This window comes from Lycorma delicatula, chromosome 9, assembly GCF_047948215.1.
Source record: "Lycorma delicatula isolate Av1 chromosome 9, ASM4794821v1, whole genome shotgun sequence".
Lineage (NCBI taxonomy): Eukaryota > Metazoa > Arthropoda > Insecta > Hemiptera > Fulgoridae > Lycorma > Lycorma delicatula.
The window spans coordinates 55,718,357-55,733,072 of record NC_134463.1 but is presented as its reverse complement, the minus strand read 5'-3'; the positions used below and the strand labels follow the sequence as shown (position 1 = coordinate 55,733,072).

At 30.4% G+C, this 14,716-nt stretch overlaps 1 protein-coding gene across 2 annotated transcripts in view; it reads left to right on the top strand.

Moving 5' to 3' along the window:
* Positions 1-14,418, top strand: part of Smurf (SMAD specific E3 ubiquitin protein ligase) — a 157,123-nt gene extending 142,705 nt beyond the window's left edge. The window contains exons 13-15 of one of the 2 annotated variants that reach the window (XM_075374744.1): positions 5,768-5,951; positions 9,997-10,135; positions 13,844-14,418. In XM_075374744.1, the coding sequence (XP_075230859.1) occupies positions 5,768-5,951; positions 9,997-10,135; positions 13,844-14,028 (508 nt within the window). In that variant the 3' untranslated portion in view covers positions 14,029-14,418. The remainder of the gene's footprint in view (positions 1-5,767; positions 5,952-9,996; positions 10,136-13,843) is intronic. The other variant, XM_075374746.1, reaches the window with a different exon arrangement.
* The last annotated feature ends 298 nt before the right edge of the window (positions 14,419-14,716 follow it).

Below are 14,716 nucleotides of genomic sequence, written 5' to 3'. Positions count from 1 at the left end.
AATAACGCATTGAATATATTGAGTAGTATTATGTTAGTGAATTGAATAGAATAGAATGAGTACGTTGAGTGTAACTGCATAACTGAACCACTACATATTATGTTTAATGAATTGAATAGAATAGAATGAATACGTTGAGTGTAATTGTATAACTGAACTACTACTTATTATGTTTAATGAATTGAATAGAATAAATGAATACGTTAAGTGTAACTTTTTTTTTTTTTTTTTTGTCGTCATTTGACTGGTTTGATGCAGCTCTCCAAGATACCCTATCTAGTGCTAGTCGTTTCATTTCAGTATACCCTCTACATCCTACATCCCTAACAATTTGTTTTACATATTCCAAACGTGGCCTGCCTACACAATTTTTTCCTTCTACCTGTCCTTCCAATATTAAAGCGACTATTCCAGTATGCCTTAGTATGTGGCCTATAAGTCTGTCTCTTCTTTTAACTATATTTTCCCAAATGCTTCTTTCTTCATCATTATTTGCCGCAATACCTCTTCATTTGTCACTTTATCCACCCATCTGATTTTTATCATTCTCCTATAGCACCACATTTCAAAGGCTTCTAATCTTTTCTTCTCAGATTCTCCGATTGTCCAAGTTTCACTTCCATATAAAGCGACACTCCAAACATATACTTTCAAAAATCTTTTCCTGTCATTTAAATTAATTTTTGATGTAAACAAATTATATTTCTTACTGAAGGCTCGTTTCGCTTGGGCTATTCGGCATTTTATTTCGCTACTGCTTCGTCCATCTTTAGTAATTCTACTTCCCAAATAACAAAATTCTTCTACCTCCATGATCTTTTCTCCTCCTATTTTCACATTCAGTGGTCCATCTTTGTTATTTCTACTACATTTCATTACTTTTGTTTTGTTCTTGTTTATTTTCATGCAATAGTTCTTGCGTAGGACTTCATCTATGCCATTCATTGTTTCTTCTAAATCCTTTTTACTCTTGGCAAATCCCTCTAAATCCTTTTTACTCTTACTAAAAGTAACGGGGATAGGGAACATCCTTGTCAGGCTCCCTTTCTTATTACAGCTTCTTTCTTATGTTCTTCAATTATTACTGTTGCTGTTTGGTTCCTGTACATGTTAGCAATTGTTCTTCTATCTCTGTATTTGAACCCTAATTTTTTTAAAATGCTGAACATTTTATTCCAGTCTACCTTATCGAATGCCTTTTCTAGGTCTATAAACGCCAAATATGTTGGTTTGTTTTTCTTTAATCTTCCTTCTAATATTAATCTGAGGCCTAAAATTGCTTCCCTTGTCCCTATACTTTTCCTGAAACCAAATTGGTCTTCTCCTAACACCTCTTCCACTCTCCTCTCAATTCTTCTGTATAGAATTCTAGTTAAGATTTTTGATGTATGACTAGTTAAACTAATTGTTCTGTATTCTTCACATTTATCTGACCCTGCTTTCTTTGGTATCATGACTATAACACTTTTTTTGAAGTCTGATGGAAATTCCCCTTTTTCATAAATATTACACACCAGTCTGTATAATCTATCAATCGCTTCCTCACCTGTACTGCGCAGTAATTCTACAGGTATTCCGTCTATTCCAGGAGCCTTTCTGCCATTTAAATCTTTTAATGCTCTCTTAAATTCAGATCTCAGTATTGTTTCTCCCATTTCATCCTCCTCAACTTCCTCTTCTTCCTCTATAACACTATTTTCTAATTCATTTCCTCCGTATAACTCTTCAATATATTCCACCCATCTATCAACTTTACCTTTCATATTATATATTGGTGTACCATCTTTGTTTAACACATTATTATATTTTAATTTATGTACCCCAAAATTTTCCTTAACTTTCCTGTATGCTCTTTCTATTTTACCAATGTTCATTTCTCTTTCCACTTCTGAACACTTTTCTTTAATCCACTCTTCTTTCGCCAGTTTGCACTTCCTGTTTATAGCATTTCTTAATTGCCGATAGTTCCTTTTACTTTATTCATCACTAGCATTCTTATATTTTCTACGTTCATCCATCAGCTGCAATATATCGTCTGAAACCCAACGTTTTCTGCCAGTTCTCTTTATTCTGCCTAAGTTTGCTTCTGCTGATTTAAGAATTTCCTTTTTAAAATTCTCCCATTCTTCTTCTACATTTTCTACCTTATCTTTTTTACTCATACCTCTTGCGATGTCCTCCTCAAAAATCTTCTTTACCTCCTCTTCCTCAAGCTTCTCTAAATTCCACCGATTCATCTGACACCTTTTCTTCAGTTTTTTAAACCCCAATCTACATTTCATTAACACTAAATTATGGTCGCTATCAATGTCTGCTCCAGGGTAAGTTTTGCAGTCAACGAGTTTGTTTCTAAATCTTTGCTTAACCATGATATAATCTATCTGATACCTTGCAGTATCGCCTGGCTTTTTCCAAGTGTATATTCTTCTATTATGATCTTTAAATTGGGTGTTGGCAATTACTAAATTATACTTCGTGCAAAACTCTAAGTCGGTCCCCTCTTTCATTCTTTTTGCCCAGCCCGTATTCACCCACTATATTTCCTTCCTTGCCTTTTCCAATGCTTGCCTTTTCCAATGCTTGCATTCCAATCTCCAACTATTATTAAATTTTCATCTCCTTTTACGTGTTTAATTGCTTCATCAATCTCTTCGTATACACACTCTACCTCATCATCTTCATGGGTGCTTGTAGGCATTTAGACGTTAACAATCGTTGTCGGTTTAGGTTTTGATTTTATCCTTATTACAATGATTCTATCGCTATGCGTTTTGAAATACTCTACTCTCTTCCCTATCTTCTTGTTCATTATGAAACCTACTCCTGCCTGCCCATTATTTGAAGCTGAGTTAATTATTCTAAAATCACCTGACCAAAAGTCGCCTTCCTCTTCCCACCGAACCTCACTAATTCCTACTACATCCACATTTATCCTATCCATTTCCCTTTTTACATTTTCTAGCCTACCAACCTTTTTTAAACTTCTAATATTCCACTCTCCGACTCGTAGAATGTTATTTTTTAATTTTCTGGTGACCCCTTCCTTAGTAGTCCCCACCCGGAGATCCGAACGGGGGACTAGTTTACCTCCGGAATATTTTACCAAGGAAGTTGCCTCCATCATTGCTATATGAAAATGCAGAGAGCCACATTTTCTTGGAAAAAAGCAGCTGTAGTTTTCCATTGCTTTCAGCTGCGCAGTACTCAGAGGACTGAGTGATGTTGATATGGCCGTTTAAGTCATTCTGACTCACGCCCCTAACAACTACTGAAAGAGCTGCTGCCCTCTTTCAGGAATCATTCCTTAGTCTGGCTCTCAACAGATACACAGATACCTCTCGGATATGGTTGCACCTTCGGTCCAGCTACTCTGTATCCCTGAGCACTCAAGCCCCCTCACCAACGGCAAGGTCTCATGATTCATAGAGGAGGAACTACTACATATTATGTTTAATGAATTGAATAGAATAAATGAATACGTTGAGTGTAACTGTATAACTGAACTACTACATGATTTGTCTTGTCTACAATAGAGTCAGCTGAGCGGCAGAAAAAGAATTACGACAATTAAAACTGCCATTACAATATTTTTAAATGTAAACAAATATGATATAAAAACTTAACAGAGATTGTACAAGACCACACTTCATTTACACTAATACATATCCTCTGAAGTAATACCTGAATGGTAATTCCCAGAGGCTAAGCAGGAAAAAGAGAGACCGTAACATAGGCAAATCTACCACCATTTCTTTTTTTTATCTATATCGTTTTCTAGTTTGGAACAGTTCAAAACAAAGATTGATCCATTTATGGTCAACTCTACATGTGTTGAGAAAATTCAGGCTGATCCATACTATCGCCATGAGCATTGTCATTTAGAGAACAGTCAATTCTTACAACAAAACCACTCATTCCTCAATATTACCGGATTTAGGGAATGATAGGAACTGGATGACCAGTATCATGTAAATACCTTTTCTCTATTTACAATGAAGAAGATTAATTTTGTTTATGATTTGTTTTGTGCTTTTTCATTTGCATAATGGATAAGGAAACAATCCTTTTTTCCATTCTTATTGAAAAATCAAAAAACTACTAAAGATTAATCATGAATAGCAAGTAGTCATGTGATAAAACAAGTTGCTTTGGCTCAAGGATAGTGAAAAGCCATGTGTGTAGTGTGACCAATGTATAATATTTTGTATGAAATGTCCCTGCTGGTTTAATTTTGAAGGCAAGACTTCCAGTGTTGATACAGTTCTACCTTAGAAATTTATAATACCCTGTTCAAATTTGATTTCAATGAAATTTGTGTTTATTTTTCATATTGGGAACGACAATAGATGTTTATATTCCTTTGAATTCACTCAATTATGCCTTATAAACATAGAGAACATACATGTTATTTAGTGTTAAGTATAAGAAAGATTGGACCAATACAGTACCTAAAAATCGAAAATGAGTACATATTTGTAGTTAGCTTTTTTTTTTCTTAAATAAAAAAGTAAATTTAAAATATGAATATTTAATTTGCAGAATGCACCTGTAAAAGAAAAGTACTCCCGTTATGCATCTACACACAAGTTTAGATGGTATTCTCACTTTTGGAAATAAGCTTAGAATTTTTTTCAAGAATCTTGATTTTCTTTACCACCTTATGATGCATATCATTCAGAAAATCTTTGTCTTTTTCATGCGGTATTTAATTTTGGGCATATCCAGAAATCACAGAGGACTAAGTAGGGTGAGTAAGGGTGAATTATGGGGGTGAGTAAGCAGGATGATCTGATTCAGAGATCAATTTTTTTGGTTGAAACTCTTACTGTAAGCATACCATGGTTTGGTTCACTGTCATGATTGATGATTCATTTGTCAGCCAACAATTCAGGTCTTTCTCTCTGAAAACAATTTTTTACTCTTTTCATCTGCCACTTTTCATTCATGCACATCATCTATCAAACCATGCTAAATCACTATTCACATTTGTCTACGTCATTCTTTATTTTAGCTGCTCTCTTCTAGGGGCTCATCACTCATATCTAATGCATCTTTGAATGTTGTTAATTTAAAGGAACTTGATACTTTTCAAAATAACCTTGCCATATGCTACTTTCAACAGCTCTTAAATTGCAATAGCAATTTCTGTTTTATTGATTTCCAAACAAAATTTGATGTTAACTTGTTGCTTATTTTACAAAGTTTACATGTAGATCTTTATTTTTACAGAGGCCAACTAATTAATAGTTCTTTTGGCTCAAGGCATATGCATTTATTATTAAAAACGCAATTACTTGTGTGATTCCAACCAAATTACCACACAAATAACAGTATAACCATTCCACGAATTAATTTTCAAACCTTTCACTTTATACAATATTACAAGATCACAAATGTTAATGAAGTTTTATGTAAAATAGGATATTGTTCTAGATTTTAATTTGGGTAAATTTTAATTAACTGTAGTATAGTTTGCATTAAGTTTATGTTTTAATCTGTACTTGAATGAATGAATCTATCTGTATTCTATTTGGTTTTTTTTTATCGCTTTTGATTATTGTTTTTATTCATTTTATGATAAAATATTATGAGGTAGGTATTATGAGGTAGGGTTAATGAGTTAATTTTATCACAGCCAAGATAATGTTCAGGTAAATTTTTGGCTGGAGATTAAATCTCTAGCAGATTCACATTATCATATTCCATGAACAAATTTTTCTTCAGAAATGTTTTCTGGATAGCTTATTTTTATTATTTATTATTTCAGGTTGTATGTGAATTATCGCTTTATGAGAGGAATTGAGCAACAGTTTCTTGCTCTTCAGAAAGGCTTTACAGAGTTAGTTCCTGCACATCTACTAAGACCATTTGATGAAAGAGAAATGGAATTAATTATTGGTGGATTAGGTACAATTGATATCGCAGACTGGAAACAGAACACAAGACTGAAGGTAATTCTTATAATGTAATGGAATTCTTGTATATCCCATTTTTTTTAAATTATTATTTATATCTTCTCTTACTTCCACTTTAGTTTTGAATTCAGTAGTTCAGAATATTTCCCTGGTGTTTTTGAAGTTACTGTTTTTGTACACAACTTCTCAGCTGGAGTTAATGGCTATTGTATACTTACATTAAACTTTTGTATTCTTCTTAATAATTATGATTTACAAAATACTACCTTAAAAGAAATTCATATTTCCTTCACATAGGTCAATTTAGTTATTTAAAAATAATAAATGTTATAAGTAAGCATCAGACAAACACCTTCAAATATTTTATCATAATTCGAGATGAAATTTGATTTTCTTTTTAAAAAACTTAATGTTTTAAGAGTGTCTTTTTGCTTTTGAGTTAAAAAATATACTTCAAAAACTTCTTTTTATTCAAGCTATTTTAAATCTCCTTTCAAGTATTAATAATGTTTAGAACATTAGATTAAATTGAAATATAAGCATTTTTTTATATCAGATCCAAAATTATATTGGATTTAAATTATGTTTGTTCATTCATTTTATCATTATGACAATGTCAGCTCTTTTTTATATAGACTAAGAGGAATAAGAGGCCTTCCTTTTAAATCACCCCTTTTGTCTGTTCAAAAAATAACTGAACATTTTTAATTACGCGCCAATGGAGAAATTTAGTGATATGCAATTGGCAGCATTGTGTTTCATGTAACCTACTCTGTAACCACATGTTCTTGTGTTGCTGATATCTCGTTTAGTTTTTGTGTTATTGTTATTTGATTGTATCGTGTTTAAGTGTCAGTAGCAATTTTTGTAATGTGCAATTTTCAGGAGCAACGATAAAACTGAAAATTTTGCGTGAAACTGGAAAAACTTTCACAGAAACGTTTCAACTTTTGAGCTTACAGAGATGATGCTGTGGGTCATATGCAATGTTACGAATGGTTTTCATGGTTTAACAGTCAGTTGAACATATGACCCTTGACTGACCTTCAAACTGAACTGGAAGGAAGGCCTTCGACTTGCAACTGATGACACCCATGTTCAGAAAATCAAAAATCAATGATTGATCCATGCAAATCGCCGATTGACTGTCAGAGTACTTGCAGAAGAGGTTAGCATCTCAACTAGATCATGCCAAGACATTTTGACTGAAAAATTGAACATGCATCAAATTGCAGCACAGTTTGTTCCTTGTTTGATGATCGAACAGCAGAAAGAACGTAAACTGGACATTTGTCAGCAACTTCTTAACAAGCCAATGACAGTGAAACATTCAAGCAAAGGATCATAACGGGAAACGAAAGCTGGGTTTATGGCTACAACATAGAGAGAAAAGTTCAATCATCACAGTGGATTGGCAAAAGATCTCCACACCCCAAGAAAGCACATGTCAGCCTCAATCCAATGTCAAATTTGTTTTTTTTTTTTATTTTAATGGAATTGTTCATTTTGAATTCTTGTCACAAAATGAAACAATGAACCGTGTGTACTATCAAGGCATTTTACAAAGGTTGCGTGAAAAAATGTGCAAAGAAATGAGAGTTGTGGCGAGACAACTCATGGTTCCTTCGCTACGACAATGCACCCACACACTCAGCTATGTCAGTTTTGGGCCAAAAATCAGATGACCGTCCTCCCTCAGCCTTCCTACTCGCCAGACTTGGCTCCTTGCAATTTTTTTTTTATTTCCAAAATTAAAATCAGATATGAAAGGACACTGTTTTGAGACTATTGATGACATTAAAGCCAATTCATCACAGACCTTAAAGGTCATTTCAAATGAAGCTATCCAGGACTGCTTCGTGAACTGGAAAAATCGCTGGGAAAAGTGTGTGAATAGGGGAGGGGAGAAATTTGAAGGGGACAAGGACCAATAATCTGTAAAATAAAGATTAAAAAAAATAATTTGGTTATCGTCTGACAGACCTCTAAAAAATATTTCTCATTCTTAAATTTTACATTGTATCACAATTTCATGGTTCTATCTGCCTGCAATTTTTTTTTTAAAAGAGTGATATTGTAGCCTGTTTAATTAATGTTTTTGTGCTTGAATCTCTTGTATTGTTGTTATTATACATTCTTAAACTGTGCTATACAAGGTGTGGCTATTAAATAATGAGACTAATGCTGTAAAATATTTTATTTCAAATTAATACATATTTAGTTATTATTCCCTTCAATATACACCCCCTCTACCCCTAAAACACATCATGCGAATTTTCCATTGTTCAAAACAGTGCTGGAAGTCTTCTGTGAGCTCTTTCATGGCACGTTCCGCTTTTTCTTTCACAGCTTCAACAGTCTGAAATCTTGTTCCTTTTAATGCAGATAAAAGTCACATGGTGCCAGGTCAGGTGAATAAGGCGGATGGTCTAATACTAGGATGTTATACTTGACAAAAAAGTCTTGACAGAAAATGCAGTGTGAATCAGTGGGTTGTCCTGATGAAGAACCCATGACTTGTTTTTCCATAATTCAGATCGTTTTTCTTATTTTTTCACTTATTTTTTTTTCTTATTAAGGTTGATTGATGTTGACTATTAATGTTGATTAATAGTTTGACCTTCAGAAAACAATTTTTTCAATATTTTTATCCATTTTTGACATGGAAGAGCGACTCACGTGAACATCATCTTCAATATTTTCTTGTCCATCTTGGAAACGCTTAAACCATTCAAAAACCCACACACACTCGTTAAGCATTCATTGCCATATACTTTTTTTTTTTTTAATAAAAGTAAGTTTTAGTAGTGGTTTTTGCAAGTTTCATATGAAATTTCACGACAATTCTTTGCTCTAATAAAACACTTATCATTTTTTCGGCAAAACAAAACACAGATGTTATCCAAACGAAGGCCACGACCAGACTATGTCTACAGAAACTGGTGTGGCAACAATCAAAAAAGAAGGCTTCATGCTACACAGCTGTTGGTCGTACAAATTTGGTACATGCGCAGTTTCATTATTTAATAGCCACACCTTACATATTTTTATGTTTGTGTTATTGTATTATTATTAGATTATTATTTTTGTTTTCCTAAACTGGGTCATTTTCATGAAATCATAGATTTGGTAGCCAGGTTTTATTAGAATCTTATTTCAAGACCGCATAACATTTTTGAAATAAAATAATTGTTTATATATTTTAAACATTTTAAAATATATTTTGTATTCTTTAAGACCATGTAAAATTTGCATAATTGTAAAATTTTATTATATCTATGAGAAAACCAAAGTATTCGTATACTCCCAATTTTTTTGCCACATATATAATACATTTTCAAGACTACATAACTTTTTGGCAAGTAAAACTATAGCTTATTTTTTAAACTAATATCTTTTCAAATCATATGAAATTTTTTTATTATGTTTAAAATTTTTTTTTTAAAAATACACCTCAAAAACCATTACTATTATTTTTCTAACTACATTTTAAATTACCTCTAACACCCCTTAGATACTGAACCCAGGCACTTCTTAACTGCTTTGCCTTCAAATAGAAAAAATTAATATCATCGACCATCACAGACAAGAATATAGCAAACTGTAATTTAGACTTGCGTATTTATAGCAGAATTTGCAGTTACAATTCATGAGAAAATAATTTTAATAAAGTTATGTCATTCTTCTGTTATGGATTTAAAAATAAATAAAATTACATATCTCTTTCACGTATATTTCAAGCAAGTCAGTATTAAGTTTTGTTACTAAATTTTTATTATATTATAATTTAAACTAAAAATTACAGATATAATATATATATATATATATATATATATTATAATAAAAATTATAAAAATGAAAAAAAAATTCTAAACTTGGAAAGGAACTAAGTAAATACTATGTTCCTACTATAAGTAATACTATGTACTATGGGATTCAAGCTTACTTAGTTATATTTATTTAGAGATGAGTGGTAGTTTAATACTACAGATGCTTATTCACCTGTGTGTGCATATGCGTGTATGTGTGAAAATATATATTCATTTATTGTATATATATTTATTTATTTATTAACTTTCAGCATTGCTCACCTGAAACCCCTGTTGTAAAATGGTTTTGGGAAATAGTTGAACAGTATGGTGAAGAAATGCGAGCAAGGTTACTACAGTTTGTTACTGGAAGTTCACGTGTTCCTCTGCAAGGGTTTAAAGCTTTACAAGGTAAAAGTTTTAAGTTTATTTGGTTGATAGCTGTCCTAAATCCTCCTCTTCCCTTTATCTATGATGAATGTTAAAATTAGATCATTTATCTAAACCCGTAAGTAATAGCAGTTTAACAGTAAGTACCATTCAGTGTAAGGCTGATTTTTGGAAGCAGTTTCATAAATTAAATGAAATTGCTTTTTTTTTCTTTTTTTTTTCTTCAGTCATTTGACTGGTTTGATGCAGCTCTCCAAGATTCCCTACCTAGTGCTAGTCGTTTCATTTCAATATACCCTCTACATCCTACATCCCTAACAATTTGTTTTACATATTCCAAACGTGGCCTGCCTAGACAATTTTTTCCTTCTACGTGTCCTTCCAATATTAAAGCGACTATTCCAGGATGCCTTAGTATTTGGCCTATAAGTCTGCCGCTTCTTTTAACTATATTTTTTCAAATGCTTCTTTCTTCATCTAATTACTGCAACACCTCTTCATTTGTTTCTTTATCCACCCATCTGATTTGTAACATTCTCCTATAGCACCACATTTCAAAAGCTTCTAATCTTTTCTTCTCAGATACTCCGATTGTCCAAGTTTCACTTCCATATAAAGCGACACTCCAAACATATACTTTCAAAAATCTTTTCCTGACATTTAAATTAATTTTTGATGTAAACAAATTATATTTCTTACTGAAGGCTCGTTTCGCTTGTGCTATTCGGCATTTTATATCGCTCCTGCTTCATCCATCTTTAGTAATTCTACTTCCCAAATAACAAAATCATGGAATCTTGGAGAGCTGCATCAAACCAGTCAAATGACTGAAGACAAAAAAAAAAAAATAACAAAATCTTCTACCTCCATAATCGTTTCTCCTCTTATTTTCACATTCAGTGGTCCATCTTTGTTATTTCTACTATATTTCATTACTTTTGTTTTCTTCTTGTTTATTTTCATGCGATAGTTCTTGCGTAGGACTTCATCTATGCCATTCATTGTTTCTTCTAAATCCTTTTTATTCTCGGCTAGAATTACTATATCATCAGCAAATCGTAGCATCTTTATCTTTTCACCTTGTACTGTTACTCCGAATCTAAATTGTTCTTTAACATCATTAACTGCTAGATCCATGTAACGATTAAAAAGTAACGGAGATAGGGAACATCCTTGTCGGACTCCCTTTCTTATTACGGCTTCTTTCTTATGTTCTTCAATTATTACTGTTGCTTTTGGTTCCTGTACATGTTAGCAATTGTTCTTCTATCTCTGTATTTGAACCCTAACTTTTTTAAAATGCTGAACATTTTATTCCAGTCTACGTTATCAAATGCCTTTTTCAGGTCTGTAAATGCCAAGAATGTTGGTTTGTTTTTCTTTAATCTTCCTTCTACTATTAATCTGAGGCCTAAAATTGCTTCCCTTGTCCCTACACTTTTCCTGAAATCAAATTGGTCTTCTCCTAACACTTCTTCCACTCTCCTTTCAATTGCTTAATTATATGTTTTTTTCTGTATTTCTTTTATCAAATTTATAGTGTCTGATAATAGTATATGCAAAAAATCGGAACAGCTGACTGTTTCTGATCAAAACAGATAAACCAAAATTTGAATTTTTTTATTATGTAAATTGTTGATATAAGTTATAAGAAAACCATTCAGTAAATAATTTTTTATAATTGAAATAACATTTTGATAAATATTAAAAAATAACAAATTTAAATTGAAGAAAAATAAAAGTTTGAATTTTTACACAAATGGCATTAAAACAGTATTATTATTTTTAGTAGTTCGAAAATTAAAGAAAAAAATATATAATTCTTTTTTTTTCTTTGATTTTAATTTGTATAATCTTAATTTTTTTAAGTAATCAGTTTTAATTTTCTGTATAATTACATTTTTGTTGTTATAAATCAAAATTTATTTACAGGAAAAGGCTGCTATGATGTTGAAACTTTATGAGGATAAAAAAATAATTCTGTCTAAAAAATAAACAATTAGTATTTAAACATTAATAAATAAATTTAAAAAAGTATTTTATTATAATCAAGAACATTTTAAATTTACTTTTAATCATTGTAAACCACGCCATGAATTAGACCTTGCAGCGACTTTGGCTGAGATGCTTACTGAGTAAAGCCAGCCTCTTTCTATTCCTACTCTACCTATCTGTAACCAATAGCTGATAGATATTTGCAGCAGTCAGTTTGAAAGAGTTAAAGTAAAAAATAAGAAACATTAATATAACAACACAGTAATAACAAATATCTGTATTTGAAAAATCAAAAATCTTCTTTTTCACCCATATAATTCATTATAAGTGTTGACGATAACTTTTTTTTAACCTTTATATTTGTTCTTGTAAGTTAGAAAAACACCTTTAATGTTAAGATATTCTACTTGTTATTTTATACATGAGTTTTATTTATTAGTTTTACAAATGGTTAAAATAGGTAGTACATACATATTTACTTATTTTTATTCATTTATTTATTCACAGTATATAACTATTAACCGCAAATAATTATGTTTAGATAGGCTAAGCCCTATATGTGGACATGAAATGTTATTCTATAGAAATGTAGATTATTTTTGCACTTTAAGGTTAGAATAACTTAAACCTATTAAAATAAGATCAGAAAATAAATGAGGCTAAGTTTTCTTCACAAAATATAAACAGAAAGAACTCCAATTATAAGAAATTAATAAAAAATTATGTAATTCTTCACATATAATTCCAGCAATGATATAAAGAATTATTGAGATAATAAAAATAAGTAAAATAATAACCAGATAAAATTTAATAAAAGCATCACCGAACAACATAAGAGGAGCTCTTTAATATATCACTATATTGAATCATTTTGAATTAAGCAGAACCAGAATTTATTTGATGTGATGGATGAATACATCCATTTGAGTTACATCCAATGTCTGAGTTAACAGTAACATGAGGCTGCAAAATTTTCACACCTTTCTGCCTGATGAAAGTAGCGAATCCAATCAATACCTTTAAATGATATTTGTTTAAAATCATTTGGAAGTTTTGATATAAACACTGAAAAATATGGTAAGATTTCATTTTTGTGAATGATTATTAACTTATTTGATTGTATCCTGCCTCTGATATTCTTGTGGCATTTAAACTCTGTAAATCAATGAAGAATGTGTAAACACTAGAGTGTCTAGACGTATTAAATAGTGAATAATCATAAGAATTGTATTTCTTTAAATATGGTATGTATTACATATAAATGAAATTGGGCCGGTAAGAGTTTTGTAACAAATTTTTCTATTTTTTGCTTATTATAAGGAAAGCTTAAATATTGTTTATTATCTATTATTGTATATCTATTGTCTATTGTGTATTTAACATGTATTTTTTTTTAAACAAAATTCTATATTAACAGTTTTTGATAATAGAAATTACCATAATAGTCTTACCATTTTTTGGTATCAGTATCATTTTGTTAAAAATAGTTTTATTTGTATTTCAGAAATTTTTGTTTTTTGAGCGGATGAAATAATATCTGCGAGACTCTTACTGTATGGTTTACAATTTCATTGTAATTTTTTTGGACAATAATAAACAGTTAAACTCAAAATTACAACACAGTTTAAACTATATTTAATTAATCGGACTTTTAAAATTGTAAGCAGGCAACAAGGAGGAAGTTAGAAAGAATCAGAATTGTATGTTTATATCACAATTTTTTGTTTAATGTAGGTTCAACTGGTGCAGTGGGTCCAAGATTATTTACAATACATGTTATAGAAGCTCCTCAAGAAAATCTACCTAAAGCGCATACATGTTTTAATAGAATTGATTTACCTGCCTACGATAGTTGTCAACGATTAAAAGAAAAATTAAGTCAAGCTGTTGAAGAAACTTGTGGATTTGCTGTAGAGTGATTTATAAACTAAGTATCATATCATTGAAAAAATAATAATTATATAGCATCTGAAAATTTAAAAAAAATCTCATTATTGCAAATAAGTTGAGGTATTTTGTTCTCAGAACATATTGGAATGTATAAAATGTAAAATAGAGTAAATATAAATATATTTATGTAATTTGAAGAATTCTTTTTTTATAGAATTGTTCATTTTTTACTAATTAAAAAATAATATTTGTATATAAAGACAGTTATGTGTAATGTACTAGTGAGATGATTATAGGATTTAGTATATTTTATGTTTTATATATAATTGTAAGTAATTTTTTATTTTATGTACGGAAATATAAATAAAAATGTAAATAAAAAAGATGAACTAGAAAAATATTGTATAATTATTGTGATTAAAAAATTTTTAGCATTAAATAAATTATGGTGATTTATATATAAATAATTTATGGTAATATATATATATTATTGGAATTAATGATTTTAAAAATTCTAAAATTGCATTTTTATAATCGTAACTTCTACCTATAAAATATTTTTTTATTATTTTCACTGACAAAATTTTATAATTATAAGAATATATTACATGTGTTCTACATATCATTTATCAAAAAAGTATCATTAAATAAAATTAATAATTCATTGAATTTTTTTAAAGTACTTCAGAATACAGAATACCTCATTGTAATGTCTTT